The sequence below is a fragment of the Crinia signifera genome, chromosome 3, assembly GCF_055691185.1.
Source record: "Crinia signifera chromosome 3, ASM5569118v1, whole genome shotgun sequence".
Classification (NCBI taxonomy): domain Eukaryota; kingdom Metazoa; phylum Chordata; class Amphibia; order Anura; family Myobatrachidae; genus Crinia; species Crinia signifera.
In genome coordinates, this window is record NC_139219.1 from 6,215,841 (window position 1) to 6,238,961 (window position 23,121).

Here is a 23,121-nt window from a genome sequence, read left to right on the forward strand (position 1 = left end):
TTATTAGGAGGTACTGTTACCGGGTGCGGGACTGGGAGTAATCATTATAATGAGGGGGTGGTATTGGGGGGGTACTGTTACCGGGTGCAGGACTGGGAGTAATTATTACAATGAGGGGGTGGTATTGTTATCGGGTGCTGGACTGGGAGTAATTATTACAATGAGGGGTATTATTGGGGGGGTACTGTTATCGGGTGCTGGACTGGGAGTAATTATTACAATGAGGGGGTGGTATTGGGGGGGTACTGTTATCGGGTGCTGGAGTGAATGTAATATGATGGTGTAAGTCATGCGGTGACATTGATTGGTGACCCCGCTGCAGGTACAGGATATTCTCCAGGTTTTCCCTAATCCTAACCTCTGTGTTTGTCCCGGCTATGTCTGCGCTCCATAGGTGACAGGCACTGCAGTGTTTATAGAGTCGTGTTACAGTTGTTATGTGGATCAGACACCACACCCTGGTTGTGTGTACAGGAATCACAGCTCAGGCCGTCTGCTCCAGTCCAGCTCACCGACCTGTCTGTGCAGAAATGTCTCCGGTACACTATGGTGAGTGATAATCACATGTGTCTGTTACTGTACACTGCGCCCTGCTACTGTACACTGCGCCCTGTCACTGTACACTGCACCCTGCTACTGTACACTGTGCCCTGTCACTGTACACTGCGCCCTGCTACTGTACACTGCACCCTGTCACTGTACACTGCACCCTGCTACTGTACACTGCACCCTGCTACTGTACACTGCGCCCTGTCACTGTACACTGCACCCTGCTACTGTACACTGCATCCTGCTACTGTACACTGCGCCCTGCTACTGTACACTGCGCTCTGCTACTCTTCACACCACTCTATTACTGTGCACTGCGCTCTGCTACTGTACACTGCGCTCTGCTTCTCTTCACTGCACTCTATTACTGTGAACTGTGCTCTGATACTGTACACTGCGCTCTGTTACGGTACACTGTGCTCTGCTACTGTACCCCACATTCTGCTACTCTTCACTGCACTTTATTACTGTGTGCTGCACTCTGTTACTGTACACTGCACTGTGCTACTGTACACTGTGCTCTGCTACTCTTCACTGCACTCTGTTACTTACTGTACACTATGCTCTCTTACTGTACACTGCGCCCTGCTACTGTACTCTGTGCTCTGCTACTGTAAACTGCGCTCTGCTACTCTTCACTGCACTCTATTACTGTGCACTGTGCACTGCACTCTGCTACTGTACATTGCACTCTGCTACTGTACATTGCACTCTGTTATGTACTATACACTGCACTCTGTTACTGTACATTGCGCTCTGTTACTGTACACTGCACTCTGTTACTGTACCATGTGCTTTGTTAAAGTACACTGCACCATGTTACTGTACACTGTGCTCTGTTACTGTAAATTGCACCCTGTTACTGTACATTGCGCCGATACTGTACATTGCACCCTGATACTGTGCATTTCACCCTGTTACTGTACACTGTATTATCTTACTGTACACTGCACCCTGGGACTGTACACTGCGCTCTGCTACTCTTCACTGGACTCTTTTACTGTACAATGCTCTGTTACTGTACACTGTGCTGTTACTGTACATTGCACCCTGTTACTGTGTACTTCACCCTGTTACTGTACACTGTGCTCTGTTACTGTACACTACACCCTGTTACTACACACTGCGCTTTGTTACTTACTGTACAGTGCACTCTGTTGCTCTATACACTGCACTTTATTACTTACTGTACACTGCACTTTGTTTACTGTACACTGCGCTCTGTTACTTACTGTACACTGCACTCTGATACTTTCTGTACACTGCGCTTTGTTACTGTTCACTGCACTCTGTTACTTACCGTACACTGCGCTCTGTTACTATACACTGCACTCGTTACTTACTGTACACTGCACTCCATTACTGTGCACTGAACTCTGTTACTATGCAATGCACTCTGTTACTGTACACTGCACTCTTTTACTGTACACTGCACTCTTTTACTGTGCACTGCACTCTGTTACTGTACATTGCAACCAATTACTGTGTACTTCAACCTTTTACTGTACACTGCACTCTAATACTGTACACTGCACCCTGTTACTACACACTGTGCTCTGTTACTTACAGTACAGCGCACTCTGTTGCTCTACACACTGTGCTTTGTTACTTACTTTACACTGCACTCTGTTACTGTACAATGCACTCTATTAATTACTTTACACTGCACTCTGTTACTTACTGTGCACTGCACTCTGTTAATGTAAACTGCACTCTGTTACTGTGCACTGCACTCTGTTACTGTATACTGCACTCTGTTACTGTGCACTGCACTCGGTTACTGCGCACTGCACTCTGTTACTTACTGTACACTGCACTCTGTTTCTATACACTGCACTCCGTAACTGTGCACTGCACTCTGTTACTGTATACTGCACTCTGTTACTGTGCACTGCACTCGGTTACTGTGCACTGCACTCTGTTACTTACTGTACACTGCACTCTGTTTCTATACACTGCACTCTGTAACTGTGCACTGCACTCTGTTACTATATACTGCACTCTGTTACTGTATACTGCACTCTGTTACTGTGCACTGCACTCTGTTACTGTGCACTGCACTCTGTTACTGTACACTGCACTCTGTTACTGTATACTGCACTCTGTTACTGTGCACTGCACTATGTTACTGTACACTGCACTCTGGCACTATACATTGCACTCTGTTAATGTACTCTACGCTGTGCGAATTGTTTAACGCGGCTTGAAAAAAACTCACAGTCCTGTGAACAGTCGCAAATCCATTTGGAAGCTGCTCACCATCGAATGATTTTTCCACTGTGTGCAGTGTGTGCGTAGGCCAGGACTGACTCGGTAGATGCAGTGGAATCAGCCTGATCGAGGCCGGAGCATCACATGCCCTCCCTCACTTGGAAACACTTGTGTTTTCCCTGACACTCCCAGAACACTGCCAGGCCACACCCACAAATGCTGACGTCCTGTCAATCAACTTGCACACTGCCAGTAATCAAAAATGTGCTATGATCCGTACGCATGCGCAGTCCAAAATGGACAACTTGCGATTTTGCGGTTGTTTGATCAGGTCTGAATAACCCCTGGAGACTGGTACAGTGGACGGTGATAAACTCCCAGCCTCCTAACTGTAATTTTCAAGCACAGCCTGTAACATGTCAGTTAGGAGCCAATTGGTTGTTATTTTATCTCTGCCCACTTTATCTCTCCCATTTGTCACAACAGTTGTAAATGTGACCTTACCTCTCTCCCAGGCCCATCTGATAATTGGCTTACCCCAAACAAAGCTTTATTTAAGGAATGATTTATTCAGTATGTACAAAGAGTCTCATCGGGACAGAAGGAACCAACTAAATAAACACAAGGGATTACTAAATAAAACCAAATTCTTGTTTTATCCCATCTGTCCCCTGACACAAATGGTGACAAGGAAACACATGCGCTGGATTAGATGAAGTCTTGTGGTCTAATTCAGACCTGTTTGCTAGGCTGCGTATGTTCATAGACGCCACCTGCCAACCCCTTCCCCTCAACACCGGCCGAGTGAACCCGCTCATGCAAGGGGATGTGTGCGCTTACATGTGTGGCATAATGTATAAGGGGCACTACTGTGTAGCGTTACATGTATAAGAGGCACTACTGTGTAGCGTTACATGTATAAGGGGCACTACTGTGTAGCGTTACATGTATAGGAGGCACTACTGTGTGACGTAAAGTGATTAAAGGCCACTACTGTGTAGTATAATATGAATCAGGAGCACTACATGTGGTGTAATGTGAGTACTATTGAGCTACTGTGTGGCGTAATGTGAATTGGGGGTACTATTGTGTAACCATCCTAATGAGATTACTGACCCTTTATAAAGTATGAGTGGTAGTGCACACATTTATAAAGGGCGTGCTGAAAACGTTTGCACTGGCCCTTGCTCCACTTAATGGGGGGTTGGATGCAGGGGAATTAAGTTCCACCATCTATCCTGGACCACTTTAAGCATACCTCCCAACTTAGTAAATCCTTGCAGAGGGACTCCTGCGTGCTGCTTCATATCGTGCTCCCGGTAAGGAGGCATGACCTATCCAAAAGGGGGTGTGGCTTCAGAGGCAGCCGATGACATCATTCTTGGGGCATAGAGAGTGCTTTGTGAACTGCTGACCATGCCCCCAGGCCCTCTGTCTCACCGAACAGGCGCTGTGTGCATGCTCATCGGTGACAGGGGGGACTCCTATCTCTGCACCCACCATATACACCCCCCCCCCCCCCCTGGGACTGTTCCAAAAATAAAAAGGGACAGTCTTGTGAGAAATGGGACAGTTGGGACGTATGCTTTAAGCTCTGGCTTCTCCCCCATATTGAGCCTTCATACATCTACCCAACTATTGCTGCACCCTAAGGGCAGCTGACAAGATAAATGTGTACACACCAATAATGTCACCACGCTGGGATGTTATTACTGTTCCCGAATGATTCGGAAGGTGCGATCTGCAATGTCTGAGGCGTTATACAGAAGTGCGTCTGTAGCTCTTCGCTGCTTTGCATAACTTCTAAAATCCAAGTTGTTTGTGTTAATTAAAGTGTAAAATGATCTAATAAATGAAATCCAGCTACGGCAGCTGCTATGTATCCCCCGCACTCCCCTGCTGGAGGTGGTATAGGCCCAACGTCTGGCTGTACTTTACCTCCTGCACGGAGTACTCTGTATCTCGCCTACTGTAAGGGCATGTGGAGGGCTCTGCATGGCTGAGAGGCGTAAATGACCGAGCAAAAAGCATGCACCCCATTCTGCTTATTATACAGGACATACAGGAACATCCAAAAATAATGCACATAAGAAAATGTAGTGATGCATCAACTCTGCTTTCCGGAAGGGAGGATTCACTGCTAAGGAGGGTTGGGGTAGAACAGGGGAGGCCAAACCGTTCCCGAAGATCTCCAGCCACCTGTGGATCTGTACAACGTGTGGGTTAGGAATGAATGAAGCACAGGTTTGAAAATGTGACAGTTAGTAATGACTGCACCTGTGCTCCAGCTAGGCGGTCTGGGAAATGTGACAGTTAGTAATGACTGTACCTGTGCTCCAGCTAGGCGGTCTGGGAAATGTGACAGTTAGTAATGACTGCACCTGTGCTCCAGCTAGGCGGTCTGGGAAATGTGACAGTTAGTAATGACTGCACCTGTGCTCCAGCTAGGCGGTCTGGAAAACATGAACTGTTGGTAGATCTCGAGAACCGTTTTGGGAACAAGAGGAGCTGAGTATTACACTGAGACAGGGCCCCTTGGACTAGATGTGTCAGTGAAGGACTTCATGTCATGGAAGCGGGAAACCAGCCGTGAGCAATCAGTGGTTAACTTGGTTTTGAGACCAAGTTAGGAAAAATGGATTCAGAGCCGCACTCCTCCACCAACGCGTTTCACCATGAGGGCCTTATTCAATACAGTCAATGAGTTTAGAAGATAAAGCGAGGGGGGGGGGGGTCCACAGGAAACGTTTCAGTTATTAATTGAGCCAGCAGTTTTGACAGAAAAGTAGAATAAAATGCGGAAGCCAAGATTTACAGAGTTGCATTTTGGGGTGACCCCCTGTTATGTCTGTGGGGGCATCGCCTTCTTTCCAGGAATTCATCACAGCTGATTAAGAAATTAAGAATCAGATGATGAATTTATATGAAAATCATTTAATTGTTTCCTTTTTTTTTTTTTGCCAGAAACTCCAACTGCACCAATTCCGAAATATTCAATGATGGGACCATTCAAGGGACACCTGAGCTGGAAAAGCAGCCGTAAGTACATGTGATCCCAATACAATCCTTATGTCATTATGGTGTAGGGGCGTCATATGCCAAACACCGCAGCTTCTATGAGGTGACTTTCACAGTGTGCTGTTATATTAGTGGCCGTAGTATATTCCATTAACAAAATCTTCAAAGTGAATCATGTTCCAGGGGGCGTGGCCAAGGCTGTTAAGATAGTCACAGGGCCCGAGTACTGAAGGGGGCGTGGCCATATATGGGGTGCACGGTCACTCGGACAGGACTCTGGGTCCTAAACCCCAAAGTCCTATCACCACGAAGGACAGCTCATACCGCAAGTGATTTTAGGTGCTAATAAACGGCAGGATACATTGCGTGCAATATTCGATTATTGATGCCCCCACCCAAGGTACCAGCCAATCGGCCCCTAACTGCCATGTTACAAGATGAGTTTGAAAAATTATAGTAGTGGATAGTTTATCTCCGTAGTTTCCTTTTAGCTGTTCCATTTGTAGGACATCCTAATTTATTGTCAGATATGCCAAGAGAGCGCACTATGTGGCAGAAGTGTGCCAGGCCTGCCCAAAAACAGCCCTTAGCAAAAAAATAAAAATACACAAGAATAACAAAAAACCCAGTAGCAACGGAACAGAAAATGAATAATATAAATGGGGGAACGCGTTACCATCATAACACTGAAGCCAGAGACCCGAGACTCCCCTTAATATACCAAAACCAAACTCCCCCCTCTTAGCGCGCTCCCCTGACGCTGTAATTAAGAACGTTATCTGTGGCGATGTTTATCTGGAGTCTTACAGACTACAGTAACGTTGCTGTTGACAGGTTGCACAGAACAATGGGACAGATGTATTAAGCCTGGAGAAGAGATAAAAGGAGATAAAGCACCAGCCAATCAGCTCCCATCTGTCATTTTCAAACACAGTTGATTGGCTGGTGCTTTATCTCCTTACACTTTATCTCTTCTCCAGGCTTAATACATCTGTCCCAATGTAATGTAAGGCGCGGCTCAGCGTACAGAGATATATCTCAGCAGAGCCCGCAGCGCGAGTCGCTGATGATTGGAAACTGTATCAGAATTATAAGCAGCAGACAGTGTGCAGTCTATAGTTACATGGGCACAGTATATAGGAGTCACTGTATATACAGCAGCCGGACAGCTGCCTAGGGGCTCCACAATCTGGGGGGCGTCCTGAGTCTGGCAGAATTAAGGATGACTCTAAAGTTCCTATAATGCACCGACTGGTCTGAGGCACAAGTCGGACCTGTGTTCCTCTGTACTCCCCCCAGCAGCTCCCCGGGAAGGCTCCATCTGACTTAGCACTTGATGCGCGATTTCTTCCATGCGATTAATCGCATGTAAAAGAACTCCCGAAGAGCATCAGAGGGAGTTCAAGGGAAATCGGATGTGATACAGGTGCTAAAAATCTGATGGCCAGATGCCGTTATATTGCTGTCTCCAGGATCCAATCTGATGCGCACAGAACGAGCATCGGATCCAATCTGATGTCAGACACCTTCGATTTGGCCAGTAAGTGGCAGGTGTTGAACTTCTGAGACGTTACCACCACATGTTCTTCTGTGGTTCTGGAAAATGGGTATTGGTGTGTGTGTGTGCGGTGGGGGGGGGGGGGGGGGTTGGGGCACTAAGGTGACATTTTCCCAGGGTGCCAAAAGACCTTGCACCGGCCCTGGATAATAGAATGGCATTCCCATGTTCAGCCAGCTGGATTCTACAATGGTTGTTGGTCATTTCCAAAGTACTGATTGCTGGGCTGCTAATCTTCGGATTCGGAAATCCATCGCAATCACTCACCATTGGATAATTGCCACCGTGTGTGCAGTGGCCACATAGCCAGAGACTTACGTCTGGCTGATTGGGGCAGAAGCTGACGTCAGAAGGCCTCGGGACTGGCTGATCACGGCTGGGCACGCCTGCATATTTCCTTGACACTCCCCGGAAGTGGCCGGGTGCCGCCCCCCCAGGCACCTGTCAATCTCCCTGCTTATGGCAAGCGATGGAAAGCCGATGCTGGCTGTTATCGCAGGGAGACCTAGTGCAAGCGCACTACAATCCGTGCGTACAGCCCATGCATACAGGTCCCAAATGGGCCCCGGGCCCCGAGTCACAATAACATACTCTTAATGACAATAATTATCACTAATTGAGGCAAGGGTTATTAAATAAGTCAAATTATTAAAAACCATGGGAAGGTCTTAAGTGGATATTTACTATTAAATGTTATTCAGTTTCAGCGCAAACCCGAAATGTAGCTCAGGACCAAAAGCCTGAGGCTGAGAATCCAGAACGTGACCCCTGACCGGACATATCCGCGCCCTATTCTGTACTCGCCGTGAGCGATTAGCCGCCATTTACATGGGATCCTTCTGCTGTAATTACTCGGTTACTTTTCAGTTCTGTGATGTTTTTCTTTCTATACAAGTAGAATCTATATTTATTTATTTATTTTAAATTCTGTTTGTTTTATTTAAATCTGATATGAATGAGGTGGGAGTAGAGCAGGGGTGTCCAAACTTTTTGCGACGAGGGTCAGATTTGGTGAAGTGTAAATGTGTGGGGGCCGACCATTCAGCCTGACATTCTTTGAATCATTAATCACATCAGAATGGTCCCCCACTCTGCCCCCATTCACTATGTCCCCCCAGCCTGCCCCTTCACTGTATTTCCCCCAGCATGCCCCCATTCACTGTATGTTCCCCACTCTGCACCCATTCACTCTGTCCCCCAGCCTGCCACCCTTCTCTTAATGTGCATTCATTGCCTCCATCCATTGTATGTCCGCAAGCCTGACCCTCCTTCACTGTATGACTCCCATTCACTGTATGACCCCCATTCACTATGTACCCCACTCTGCCCCCATTCACTGTATGTCCCCCAGCCTGCCCCTGCTCCCCCTTCTCTGAATGGCCATCACTGCCCCCATTCACTGTATGTCCCCCAGCCTGAACCTCCTTCACTGTATGTCCCCCACTCTGCCCCCTCCCTTCTCTCTATGTTTCCCAGCCCCTTGTGTGAGCCAGAGGACGGAGAGGCAAAGCAGGCACTGCAAGGACAGGAGATGCTTGGGCTCCCGCTGCTGCCCTCCTCCACTCTGCATGTTACGGGAACAAGCTTCCCCTTGCTGCCTCCCTCCCCAAACACTGCTGTCACTGTGATTGTGGAGTAGGGTGATATACGATTGCAGCAGCAGGGGTAGGTCGCCAAACACATCTGACTGTGGTGGCCGGCACCTCCTCACTGCAGGGGACAGCAAGGTAAAGGCGCGCTCGCCGGGGCCCCACCTTTAGTGTCCTGTGCTGTGCTTCCCACATCTGATGCTCTGCCCACTTCCAGTTGGAGGCTGCGGGCCGCTTGAAATGACAGCACGGGCCGCAATTGGCCCCCGGGCCTGACTTTGGACATGCCTGGTGTAGAGTGTAAGCTCCATGTTCCGGTCACTGTGAACGTTACCCCGGTCTTCCCTGGGTCCTGATGCTGTAACATTTTAGTTCTGCAGTATGTGCTATATTTCACTGTGTATATTTTGCATAAATACGTATACCAGCATACCTCCCAATTACCATATGGGAACGCCCAGCGTTCCATGGGCGTTCCCAGGAGAACGCTGGGCATTCTCATGTAGGAGCCGGACTGGAGGCAAAGCCTGGGGGTAGGCTCCCCTGACAGGGTTTGTAGGGAGCTGACTAGCTGGACAGTCATAGAAGGGGTGTCTAAGGAGAGGGTCATAGGGGGAGGGGCTTAACGGGGTGTAGTAAGGGTATATAAGCAGAGTGCAGGCAGGAAATAGGGGTCACTGGGAGATTTTTCTGAACAGCTAAGCAGCACTGCATCTCCCATGGCTTCCCCAAACGCTGATGCTGAGGCATCTGCAGCGCTGGCTGCCCTCAGGGAGGCAGCAGGCACCAGAGGGACAGAGTGGCTGCAGCAGCAGATGTCAGGTCTGCTGGGGGGACTGGGAGCAGCAACGCAGGAGGCTGCTCCAGCGGGCGCACGGCCTCGGAGGTCCAGGCCTCCGGAGCGCTTCAGCCCATCCGTGTCCCCCAGGGTTCAGCGCCGTTCTAGGAGCCCCGTCAGGGACCCTCCAGGCCAGGCTGCGGGCCGGGCACCTTCCGCCCGCAGGACCAGGTCTGGGAGGAATCCAACATGCAGGCGGAACCCTCCGCGCGGGGGGAACCCCCCCCACGTGCAAGAAGATCCGGCGTCACGTGGGTCTGGACCTGGAGCGGCGGGGCATGCGGGGCATGCTGCTGCCCAGCGCGGGGTGAGTCGTGCCAGGGGGGCAGAAGTACAGGCTGCGGACCGCAGGCCTGGTACACGGAGCGAGAGACGCACAGCTGGCTCCACCTCCAACGCGGTCACGCCGGCTGGTGCTATACCTGAAGGTCGGGAGGACAGGAGAAGAGAGATGGTAGCGTCAGCAGACGATGGAGAGATACCTGGTCCTTCTTCATCTGGGACCCGTCAGGACACTGGACCTGCGGCTGCTGGGTTCACAGCCCCCAGGCAGCCTGGTGAGTCTGTCTCTATGTCTATTAATGCTTTAGCACAAAGTCAGGGGGGGGGAGGGTTAGCCCCCCAGGGGGAAATGAGTAGGGGCTTTACCGAATTATTGAGTGGTTTTGCAGATTGGCTGGTGGGTTTGCGGCAGGGGGCGGGGCCGTCCCCGGCGGCAGCATGGGCACCGCAGAATTCGGGCACACCAGCTAGCATTAGTGTGCCGGTCAGAAATAGTGTGCCTGTTAGCAGTGGGGTGCCGGTTAGCAGTGGGGTGACGGTTAGCAGTGGGGTGCCGGTTAGCAGTGGGGTGCCGGGGAGCAGCGTGGTGCTGGTATCCGGCGGGGAGCAAAGCAGCAGCAGGGCAGGGGCTGAAGGGGGCAGTGTGGTGACGCAGGATGAGAGTGGGAGGCTTAGTGACACTGCGAAAGGGGAGGTGTATGTATGTTTTGAGGGGCCATTGGGGGCCCACCTGAAGCAGGAGGTGAGGGAGAAGATTTGGAAAGGGGAATATGTGGATATATTTTCATTACTACCCTTAGAGCGTTTTAACCTGGATAGGCCCCGCAAGGAGGAGAAAAAGGAGGAGGAGGAACGGCGGCGGTATCGGCTGATACCGCGGTCATTCACAAATTGGTTACAGGCATTTGCTATTTTAGCTAGTGTGATTGGGGAGAAGGCACCTGACAATTGTTCAGGCTTATTCTGTTACATGGATGCGATAGGAGAGGCATACCGTGTGCACGGGGGCATGTCCTGGCTCAGGTATGATGAGCAGTTTAGGCAGAGGAAGGCGGTTCGCCCCAACATTCGTTGGGATCATAAGGATATTGCTTTATGGTTAAAGGTAACGGCCCCCATAAAAAGTGGGCAGCCCTTTCGTGGGGATGGGGGGGGGGGCCGAGAGAGGCCACAAGCGGGACGGCCATGCAGAAGGGACTTTGCTTTGCCTTCAACGACGGGTCATGCCGGTTTGGAGCAAAATGCAAATTCAAGCATGAATGTTCATCATGTGGAGGGAACCATGGGGCAAATAAATGCTTCAGAGGGAAGTCCCGAGACAGTAGTTCAAAAGGGGGCGACACCAGTTCGGCTGGAAAGGATGCTGGGTTATCTGCGTAGGTATCCTGACCAGCGGACAGCCGCCTTGTTGGAGGAGGGGTTTAGGGAAGGTTTTAAGATACCTTCTGACGTGCAGGTGTCAGGAAGTTTTAGGAGGAATTTGAAGTCTGCTAGGGAGCATCCTGAAGTGGTGCAGGAATAACTGTTTAAGGAGGTGCAGTTGGGTCGTATGGCTGGACCGTTTAGGGCGGCACCGTGGCCAGATTTGATAGTCTCTCCGTTGGGGGTGGTGCCAAAAAAGGAGGCGAACAAGTTTCGTCTGATACACCATTTATCCTTCCCAAAAGGGGCGTCGGTCAATGATGGCATTGACCCCGACATCTGCTCGGTGGTTTATACATCCTTTGATGCGGCCGTTAAGTGGGTGAAGCGGTTTGGGAAAGGGGCCATGTTGGCAAAGACTGATATTGAATCGGCATTCCGGTTGCTGCCTGTTCATCCAACCAGTTTGCGCTTGTTGGGATGTTGTTGGGATGGGGAGTTTTTTGTTGATCGTTGTCTACCGATGGGGTGCTCCTTGTCGTGTGCTTATTTTGAGGCCTTTAGTTCCTTTTTGGAGTGGGTGGTTAAGGATGTCTCTGGGTGCAGTTCAGTTATTCATTACCTAGATGATTTTTTATGTATTGGTCCCGGGGGGGACCGGTGTATGTGATTTATTGTTGAGGACTGTTGAAAGGGTGTCGGCAGACTTTGGGGTCCCGCTTGCTCCGGGAAAGACGGAGGGCCCTGCGACTGTGATCAGTTTTTTGGGTATTGTCATTGATACTGTGAATATGGAGTGTCGCTTGCCTGAAGAAAAGTTACTGGGTTTGAAGGCCGAGGTAGGGAGGGCGTTGCTGTTGAAGAAAATCAGATTGAGGGAATTACAGTCCTTGCTGGGTAAGTTGAATTTTGCGTGTCGCATTATGCCGATGGGCCGCATTTTCAGCAGGAGGCTGGCAGCAGCGACAGCAGGGGTGGTTCTTCCTCATCATTTTGTCAGATTAGGTAGTGAGTTGAAAGGGGACTTGCGGGTGTGGGCATCTTTTCTGGAAACCTTTAATGGCAGGGCGTTGTGGATGTCAGACACGTGCGTGGCTACAGAGCTAGACCTTTTCACAGACGCCGCTGGGAGTGGCGGTTTTGGGGCTTATTGCCAGGGACATTGGTGTGTGGGCCGGTGGCCGGAGTCTTGGGTGCAGAGAGGCTTGGTTAAAAATTTAGCATTGTTGGAATTGTTTCCTATTTTGGTTGCAGTTGTTGTTTGGGGTGAGCTGTTCCGCGATAGGAAGATTTGTTTTTACTGCGATAATTTGGGGGTGGTCATGGCTATTAATCAATTGTCGGCATCTTCACCTCCGGTGGTTACTATTTTGCAGCAGTTGGTATTGGAATGTCTGGCTTTGAATTTGTGGGTTGTGGCTAGGCACGTTCCCGGTGTCTCTAACGGCATTGCGGATTCTTTATCTCGTTCACAGTGGGAACGATTCCGGGAGTTGGCGCCAGAGGCGGACAGGGAGGGGACCGGGTTCCCGAGTCGGCTCTGGGCTCTGCTGGACGGGTAGTCGATCAGCTCATCAGGGAATCCTTGGCCCCAAATACATGGTCGGCATACAACCAGGAATGGCGGAGCTGGTTAGAATGGCGTGAGGTAGTAGGTTTGAAAGAGGATGATGACGAGTTGGCTGTCTTGCTATACATAGGCCATTGTAAGGAGATTGGTTGGTCAGTGGCTAAGATCACGCGCTGTATGGCGGGCTTAGCTTTTGGGTTTCGTGCAGGTGGGAGGCCTGATGTCACAAAGAATTTCCTGATTGCGCAGGCTTTAAAAGGCTGGAGAAAAGGACATGTAGTACAGGATCAGAGAAGGCCGGTGTCCTTCCAGTTGTTGCAGAATATGGGCAGGAAGTTGGGTGAGGTCTGTAGTTCCAATTTCGAGGAAAGGTTGTTCGGGGTAGCCTTTTCGCTTGCCTTCTTCGGGGCACTGCGGATTGGTGAACTCGTGAGTCCAAGCGTCTCCAGGCCGGGAGGTTTGTTAGGGGAGGATGTGGATTTATACTCGGATAGGGTGGAGCTAGTGGTGAGGAGGTCTAAGACGGATCAATTAGGGAGGGGGAAGAAGGTAGTTCTCTTCTCTGTACCGGGCTCAGATATGTGCCCGGTAGCACGGCTGAGGATATTTAAGGAAGTCAGAGTGGGCAGAGAAAGGGATCCTTTGCTGATGCATGTGAATGGGTCCTTTTTATCACGGTTCCAGTTCACAAGCGTGTTTAGAGCAGTCCTGCGGACGTTGGGCCTCAAGGGGGAGGAATACGCGGGTCACTCTTTCCGCATCGGGGCCGCAACTGAGGCTGCTAGGATGGGTTTGGGAGATGAGCTGATTAAGCGCATTGGGCGATGGGAATCGTCTCGTTTTCGTTCATATGTTCGTTTAGGGGATTGTTGAGGCTGATTGTGTTCTTTCTAATTTTAGGGCATCCCCCGTGCCTGATTTGGATTTTAGGACATTCATATGTCTTTTGGGGAGCTTTGCGGGCTGATGTCAGACCGAACGGCCGCCAGCTAGGTTTGGATAGAGAGGAGGCAGTGGTTCGATGGCTGGGGAAGCGCGGTATGGTATGGAGTGGAATGTTACAGGAATTTCACCGTTTTGTTCGGCTCGATAGGGCTCCCGACATATTAGTGTTGCACGTGGGAGGGAATGACCTTGGGAGCAGACCATTTAGGGAGTTGATTCGGGATATCAAGTTTGATCTCCTACGTTTATGGGCAATGTTTCCAGAGGTGATCACAGTTTGGTCGGATATTGTGCCGCGCCGTTATTGGAGGGATGCAAGGTCGGCTGACAAGATCAATAAGGCACGGATAAAAGTCAACAGGGCAATTGGGCGTTTTATGGCTAGAAACGGCGCGGTGGTGGTGAGGCACAGGGAACTTGAGTCTGGTGCCGGTGCTTTTTGGAGAGGAGACGGTGTGCATTTGAACGCTGTAGGGATCGATGTTTGGTCCTTGGGACTACAGGAAGGGATAGAAACAGCGTTCCGGATGTGGGGGGGTCGCCCGGGGTCAAGGGCTTAACCCCGTGCTTGGTGGCGGAGGGGGGTCCTCGAGGTTGGTGGCATTGAGGCTTAATTATGCGGCGGGGAGGGCCCCATGAGGGGGCTGGACTCCCCTGGGTGAGGCTAATTAAGGAGCACTGGGTGTTGACAATTGGTGCCCTCGAGCCAATCGCTATCGGCTGGGGGTAACAACTCCTGGAAGTGCTTAGAGGTGTGGATTGATTTATTGAGGGCCTCGGGGACCACCTTCCGTGGGGAATGTTTTTGATTATTGTTAATTTTGTATTGTTTCAATAAAGATGGCTGCTGTGGCCAATTTTATCCAACAAGAGAGTTATGTCATTTGTGGGGGGATAATTGGGCACAGCGATTAGACAATACCCTGTCATGGTAATGAGGCAGTGACGCGGGTGTGGGGGGCGGGTAGTTGACATCACCGGATGTCAGCTGCCCCGCCCATATCCACGCCAGCGCGCACGCATATATACGCAACTGAAAAGTCCCTTATATATGCGTGTACTCTAAACATCATTCGATGGTCGGTGACCATCGAAAGATGTGGGCGGTTACCCGAGCCATGCCAATGGATGTTTATGCAAAACATCCATTCGCAGCTGTTCGGGCGATGCCGCACTTTAAAGGGGGCCGCGGTCGTTCGCCGGGCGGGGTTTGGTGGACTCGCAAGGCTGCAAATTCGCAGCCTTGCGAATCAACCAGAATAACCCCCAGAGTGGAGATAAAGTAAAAGGAGATTACGCACCAGCCAATCAACTACCAACTGGCATTTTCAAACACAGGGGTAGTTTTATTATAGCGGCGCTAGCAGGAGGGGAGACCGACAAAATCTACTAAGATCTTGCCCGCCGAAGCGGGGGAGCGCTAACTCCCCCCTCCGGCGATGTCCCCTCCAGCTGACAGTTAACACTGACGCGCTGTCTGCTTCTCCCCGGCCGGCTGGACTCCCCGGCCACTACTCACGCGAGATCCCAGCGCAGCTCAGAGCCATCAGCAGGGACAGCGCTGTCCCTGCTGTGGGCATAGGGCGGCGGAACAGTCAGCGATGCTGACCGTTCATAAATCAGGCAGGAGGCAGGCGCGAAATACAAAATATTGTAGCTGCTCTATGCCTCCTACCCCACACCGCCGCACGTTAGACACCCGCTCAACGGGTGTCATAGATCAGGGGAAGCGCCATACCCTGCCATAAGGTACGGGGACAGCGCATATTCCCCTGAACGCCAGATAATAAATCTACCCCACAGTTCATTGGCTGGTGCTTTATCTCCTTTTACTTTATCCCCAGTTTATCTCTTCTCCAAGCTCGGAGCTTCCCGCCTGACTCGGATCCGGGCGCCAGGGCAAAATGTCATTGCCCGATGCCAGATTCTTGCGAGATCCGGACCGCTTTATAAAGAGCGATCGTCCGGCGCCATTTTTTACTCGTGATTTGAGCTGGTTAGAGAGAGTAGGATAGTCTGTGACAGGAGCGTTTCTGCCACTGCCTGCAGAATGCTGCCGAATCGCCCACTGCTCCTCGGCTGGTGGTAAACAACACGATCAAGCCTGATAGTGGTCTTATTAGATATTAAACTGATAAAAACTGATACACAGTACAGCACACTCGCAGACCAACTCAGTGCTGCACCAATCGCCCACTACTCCTCGGCTGGTGGTAAACAACACGATCAAGCCAGATAGTGGTCTTATTAGATATTAAACTGATAAAAACTGATACACAGCACAGTACAGCACACTCGCAGACCAACTCAGTGCTGCACCAATCGCCCACTGCTCCTCGGCTGGTCGCCGCCTGTGGTCAGAAGGTTCCACCCCTTTGCAGCTATTGCACTGCTGCACCAATCACCCACTGCTCCTCGGCTGGTGGTAAACATGACCAAGCCAGATAGGGGTCTTTTTGGGGCCTAGTTTTTCAAACTGCCTCCTGTCTACGATTTTAGCAGCTTTTATGCTTTTTAAAAAAAAAATCAGAACCCAAAATATTTAGGGGGTGTTTTGGCAAAACCCATTAGAACCCAAAACCTGAAGGTAATCAGAACCCAAAACCCAAAACGCGAAAAGTGGCCGCTGCACATCCCTACTTAATACATCTGCCCCAATCTGTTCGCCGCCAGTACACAGCTACAGCATAGTAAGCAGCGATCGCTGACGGCTCTGAGAGTTGCTCCTCTTCCCCCTGTTACCTCCCATGCCCCCTTTCCTGTGAGGAAGCCCCCGGCATGCGGTCACCCTCCAGGTTGTGCTGCTGCTGTCACACCTTCGGGGGTCACTAGGTCAGACGCGAGCCGGCCGCGCTCCTTACACTGAAATAACAACTTTCTTCTCTGCAGCTTCCTCTCGCACTAGAACAAAACACCATTGTTACTGTTGGCCCTTTCTTCCCCGGAATGGATCAGTCCCGAGTTCTCTGTGCACCACAGGTTGCAGGTCTCCGGTAAATGTTTATCCGAGACCCAGGCCCCAAATAATATTTAGCAACGGTATCTGAGAGGAGCACCTGGTCCCTGCGGAAGGGAGTGGGGGGCTCATTACATGAAATAGAGGGGTACACAGGCCCAACTCACCTAATGCACATAATGCAGTTATTATTGTATGTGTACTGAGACATATAGGGGGGATGTGCTAAGTCTTGGAAAGAGATAAAGTACCAGCCACGCAGCTCCTAACTGTCACATTACTGGGTGTGTTTGAAAATGGCATTTAGGGGCTGTTTGGTTGGTACTTTATCACTCTCGAAGGCTTAGCACATCTGCCCCATACTGAGAATGACATCGCCAGCGCCATTGTCTGGGGTATGGAGTCATGCTCTGATATACAGGGGGGGGGGCATTTATTAAGATGGGATGTTGCCCACAGCAACCAATCAGATTCTTCTTCTTATTTAATTAGAACCTGAATCTAGAAGATAAGAAATAGAATTTGATTGGTGCAGGCAAGTCCTCCTGGCTGCCCCCAGAGACTGTGGCTGGACATGCCCCTCCCACACCTAACTCTCTGCACATGTTACATCTGCCCCCCTGCAGCACAGCATGGTGTTAGCATACCTCCCAACTGTCACGATTTTAGAGGGACAGTCCCGATTTTCGGGTCCTGTCCCGCTGTCCCACCCGCGGCAGGCATTGTCCCGCTGCGGGGGGTGGCAGTTGGGAGACCCCCAATCTAGTAGAATAGACGCTGTGCGCATGCGCACAGCGTCTATTCTCGTATGAAAATGAGGTTGCGGCTAATTAGCATAAGCCGCGCCCTCATTTGCATATACCCCGCCCCCTTTTCATACGGACAGAAGTTGGGAGGTATGTGTTAGCCAGGTGCATAGTAGTGACTGGGTGTTTCTGCATGTAGCCCACACACACTGGGCAGCTTTATTCTGACACTGAAATGTAGATCTGAGCTAGGACACGCCTCCCAACTGTCCACATACCGGAGGAATGTCCCGTATTTGTGGGGACGTTCCCGCGTCCCTCCTGTGGCCGGCAGTGTCCCGCTGTGGGGGGGGGGGGGGGAGTTGGGAGTCCCCCCTGTCACCCGGTGAATTCCCACAAGCAGAGGGGCTGGGGGCTGGCAGCGTCAGAAAATGGGGGCGTGGTCTCACAAAATGACGCGATTTATAGGCCCCTTACCACGAGGTCACGCCCCCTAATTATGGCCACATTAAAAGTTGGGAGGTATGCTAGGACATGCCACTCCCATGGTTATTACTTCGGTTGACACAACTATTAGGTTGATGTGGAAAATGTCAACAAGAAAACGTCGACATACGTTTTTCATGTTTTTTGGGTGTCTATGTCGACTTAAGTCAACATAGACACCATATAAGAGAATCGCGTCCACTCGCCATGCTCCGTCGAACATTATTATATTATATTACTTACTCTATGCTCACTTGGATAGTAAGGTATTAATAAAACACTGTTGATGTAATGCATGTAGACGGTATTCCGTGGCAGCGTCTCGCTGCTTTTTGCTTACGTTATTGTGGTTCTATCTGTAGAATGACGGAAGAATATTCCGATTGTTGAATGTATTATAATTTCTCAGGATAATATTAGGAGCGTGGAAAGAACACTGAGTTCAAATAGCTTTTACCACCCACAAAAATCCTCCTGAGGAGAACACATTTATTTTATTACCTTCAGTAATGGTTCTGTGTCGGCTGCTGGGCGAGAGCCTGCAGCTGGATAATAAGACATTAGCGCTCCACGGCGCAGGGCCTGACCCCGCCAACCTGGTACATAAACATGTTGTGCAGCATCTAGGCAAAATGTAGCGGGATTTATCAAACCAACAGAGCACCCTGTATCTCCGGCCTGCGCAGCTCAATCCTGTATTAGGGGAGGGTGTGTGACGTCAGCATCAGGCCGGATATACCTGTATTAGGGGAGGGTGTGTGACATCAGCACCAGGCCGGATATACATGTATTAAGGGAAGGGTGTGTGACGTCAGCACCAGGCCAGATATACCTGTATTACGGGAGGGTGTGTGATGTCAGCACCAGGCCGGATATACCTGTATTACGGGAGGGTGTGTGACGTCAGCACCAGGCCGGATATACCTGTATTAGGGGAGGGTGTGTGACATCAGCACCAGGCCGGATATGCCTGTATTAGGGGAGGGTGTGTGACGTCAGCACCAGGACTGATATACCTGTATTAGGGGAGGGTTTGTGACATCAGCACCAGGATGGCTATTTTAGGGGGCGTGGCCTACAAAGGGTGTGGCCTCATTTGAAGGGTGTGGCTTAACAGGGGCAAGTCACTCCCCCATTTTTTCACCACTGTGCCATGTCTACAGATTAGGCAGGGCACCGGGAAAGATTACAGACTTTTTTTTTAAAATAAAAGTCATTGATGGGCTGGCCTGGCACTGGGCATCTGAGGTGCCCAGCAATGGTTTTTATTTAAAAAAAAAATAAAAAAGGCTGATTTATATTCTTGCCCAGTGCCAGCCCACCAATATTTTTTTTTTTTTTTTTTTAAAGGCTGTAATCTTTCCCAGTGCCCTGCCCAGTGCCCAGCAATGGCATTTAATAAAAAAAAAAAAAGCTGTAATCTTTCCCGGGCCAAAACATTGCTGGGCTGGCACTGGGCAGGGCTCTGGGCAAGAATATAAATCACAGCCAGGCAGCACTGTCTGCAGCAGTAAGTCTGTCACTCTCACTGCTGCACTTACCAGCACTGTCCAGAGACCAGGACCAGGAGCCGAGCTGGGGAGCAGTCTTAGAATGGCTGTGCGCTGGGCTGCTGCACCACACAAACATAACATGCAGGAGGCAGGAGCCGGAGGGAGAGGACGGAGGAGGAGGAAGTCACGGCGGGAGCTGGCGCTGCCCGACTTCATGTGACGCACGCTCCGCAAAGGACCATGGGAGGAGATGCGTGCAGTCGGGCATGCGCGCAGCCCTCCCGGGTCCTGCGGACATATATTTAATGCGAAATCCGGGCAGTGGTGGTGAAAATTTACATTTAAAGGTACAGGCGCCGGGCAGTCTAATGGGTGGTCCGGTGCACCCCCGGACCACCCCTTAGATTCACCTATGCTACCAAGCATCTGACTAGCCTTCCTCATTGCTTTGTTACATTGCCTCCCTGCCCTTAAGTCACTTGAAATAGTGACTCCTATATCTCTTTCCTCCTCAGTAGTTTCCATTATAGTGCCATTTATACTATATTGAGCCTTTGTGTTTTTGAGTCCCAAGTGCATAATTTTGCATTTTTTAGCATTAAACTGTAGTTGCCATGCTCTTGACCAATTCTCAAGTTTACTTAGATCATCAGTCATTTGATTTACCCCCCCTGGTGTGTCTACTCTGTTGCATATCTTTGTGTCATCTGCAAAAAGGCATACTTTCCCTTCAATACCATGTGCAATGCCCCAGCAAAACCCACCACAGATCATCAGAAGCCACCCCCCCCCCCCCCTCACCTTTGCTCCGGCGTTAGTACGCCGGAGCTCCCCTACTGGCCCCAGTGATCACACAGGCGGCAGGCTCGGGATGTTTTGAGGCGGCTCGGGAGGACTCGGTGCCTGAACTCTCCCGAGTCCCCCCGAGTTGCCCCGAACATCCCCAAGCCTGCCACCTGTCAATCGCTAGAACTAATGGTGGCTGGGGCAGGGGAGCTCTGGCGTAGACTGGAGCTGAGAGGTGAGGGGGATTGAGGGGAGGGGACAGCAGAGAGGCCACTGGGGGGGTGCCCGGACAGGTGATGCGCCAGTGGTGCACACCTGGACACCACTGGCGCACACCTTCATTTTAGTGGTATGTCCGGAAATTTTCCGGCACAGCCCGCTGCGGCAGCGCAGCTGAGCCCGAGAAATTTCCGGGCATACCACTCAAGTGGTTAAAGAGCACTGGTCCAAGTACAGATCCCTGGGGTACTCCACTGGTAACATGTCCCTCCATAGAATGCCCATTTACTACAACTGTCTATTTCCTATCCTGCAACCAGGTTCTTATCCATTTAATTGTTTTATAATCCAATCCCACACTTTCAAGTTTATTTAGCAGCCTGCGATGTGGCAAAGTGTCAAATGCCTTACTAAAGTCTAGATATGCCACATCTACAGCCCCCCCCCCCCCCCTCCCCCCTTTCATCTAGTATTTTGGTCACAGAGTCAAAAAAGTCAATGAGACTTGTTTGGCATGATCTCCCTGCAGTAAAACCATGCTGTTTTGGATCCTGTAAGTTGTTTAATTTAAGATATTCCACTATTCTTTCTTTTAATAGTGTTCCCATTAATTTCTCTACTACTGATGTACTCACTGGTCTGTAGTAACTTGCTTCTTCTTTGCTTCTGCTTTTGTGCAGTGGAACTACGTTTGCTTTTTTCTAGTCCTCTGGAACTGCACCTGTATCTAGTGACTGGTTGAATAAATCTGTTAATGGCTCTACCAACACATCTTTTAGTTATTTTAGTATCCTTGGATGCACTCCATCTGGCCCCATTGATTTATCCACTTTCAGTCTTGAAAGTTCTGTTAGGACTGTACTTCCATCTACCTTATTTTTATGACTGTCCTTGCAACTTAACTGTGGTCCCTTCCCTTCTCCTTCTATAGTGAATATAGAGCAAAAAAAAAAAAAGATACAGCCTCTTCATTTCCAGTCCCAACACCACTCACTCCTAATACGCGGGCTCTGTGCTTACAGCCGTACACGTAGAGGAGACCGCTACTACCACAGCGGAATATGCCGTAACGTCACTCACCCTGCTACTACCACAGCGAAATCTGCCGTAACGTCACTTCCCCTGCTACTACCTAACAGCGTAGTCTGTTATAACGTCACTCCCCCTGCTATTACCTAACAGCGCAGTCTGTCATAACGTCACTCCCCCCTGCTACTATCTAACAGCGCAGTCTGCCATAACATCACTCCCCCTGCTACTACCTAACAGCGCAGTCTGCCGTAACGTCACTCCCACTGCTACTACCGAACAGCACAGTCTGCCGTAACGTCACTCCCCCTGCTACTACCTAACAGGGCAGTCTGCCATAACATCAATCCCCCTGCTACTACCTAACAGCGCAGTCTGCTGTAACATCACTCCCCCTGCTACTACCTAACAGCGCAGTCTGCCGTAATGTCACTCCCCCTGCTGCTACCTAACAGCGCAGTCTGCCGTAACATCACTCTCCCTGCTGCTACCTAACAGCGCAGTCTGCCGTAATGTCACTCCCCCTGCTACTACCTAACAGCGCAGTCTGCCATAACATCACTCCCCCTGCTACTACCTAACAGCGCAGTCTGCCATAAAATCACTCCCCTGCTTAGGTAGTAGCAGGGGAAGTGAGGTTACGGCAGATTTTGCTGTGGTAGTAGCAGGGGGGTGACGTTACGGCAGATTTCGCTGTGGTAGTAGCAGTCTGCCATAACATCAATCCCCCTGCTACTACCTAACAGCGCAGTCTGCTGAAATGTCACTCCCCCTGCTACTACCTTACAACGCAGTCTAACATAACATCCCTACCCCGGCTGCTACCTAACAGCACAGTCTGCCATAACGTCACTCCCCCTGCTACTACCTAACAGCACAGACTGCCATAACATTACTCACCCTGCTACTACCGAACAGCGCAGTCTGCCGTAATGTCATTCCCCTGCTACTACCTGACAGTGCAGTCTGCCGTAATGTCACTCCCCCTGCTACTACCTAACAGCAAAATCTGCCGTAACGTCACTCCCACTGCTACTACCTAACAGCGCAGTCTGCCGTAACGTCACTCCCCCTGCTGCTACCTAACAGCGCAGTCTGCCGTAACGTCACTCCCCCTGCTGCTACCTAACAGCGCAGTCTGCCGTAACGTCACTCCCCCTGCTATTACCTAACAGCGCAGTCTGCCGTAACGTCACTCCCCCTGCTACTACCTAACAGCGCAGTCTGCCGTAACGTCACTCCCCCTGCTGCTACCTAACAGCGCAGTCTGCCGTAACGTCACTCCCCCTGCTATTACCTAACAGCGCAGTCTGCCGTAACGTCACTCCCCCTGCTACTACCTAACAGCGCAGTCTGCCGTAACGTCACTCCCCCTGCTACTACCTAACAGCGCAGTCTGCCGTAACATCACTCCCACTGCTACTACCTAACAGCGCAGTCTGCCGTAACGTCACTCCCCCTGCTACTACCTAACAGCGCAGTCT

The 23,121-nt window shown here is 50.6% G+C and overlaps 1 protein-coding gene across 1 annotated transcript in view; it reads left to right on the forward strand.

Annotated features, from left to right (window-relative positions):
- Nucleotides 1-5,731: 5,731 nt before the first annotated feature.
- Nucleotides 5,732-23,121, forward strand: part of LOC146062441 (spermatogenesis-associated protein 7-like) — a 120,111-nt gene continuing 102,721 nt past the window's right edge. The window contains exon 1 of the mRNA XM_083174583.1: nt 5,732-5,799. Within this exon, the coding sequence (XP_083030709.1) occupies nt 5,757-5,799 (43 nt within the window). The 5' untranslated portion in view covers nt 5,732-5,756. The remainder of the gene's footprint in view (nt 5,800-23,121) is intronic.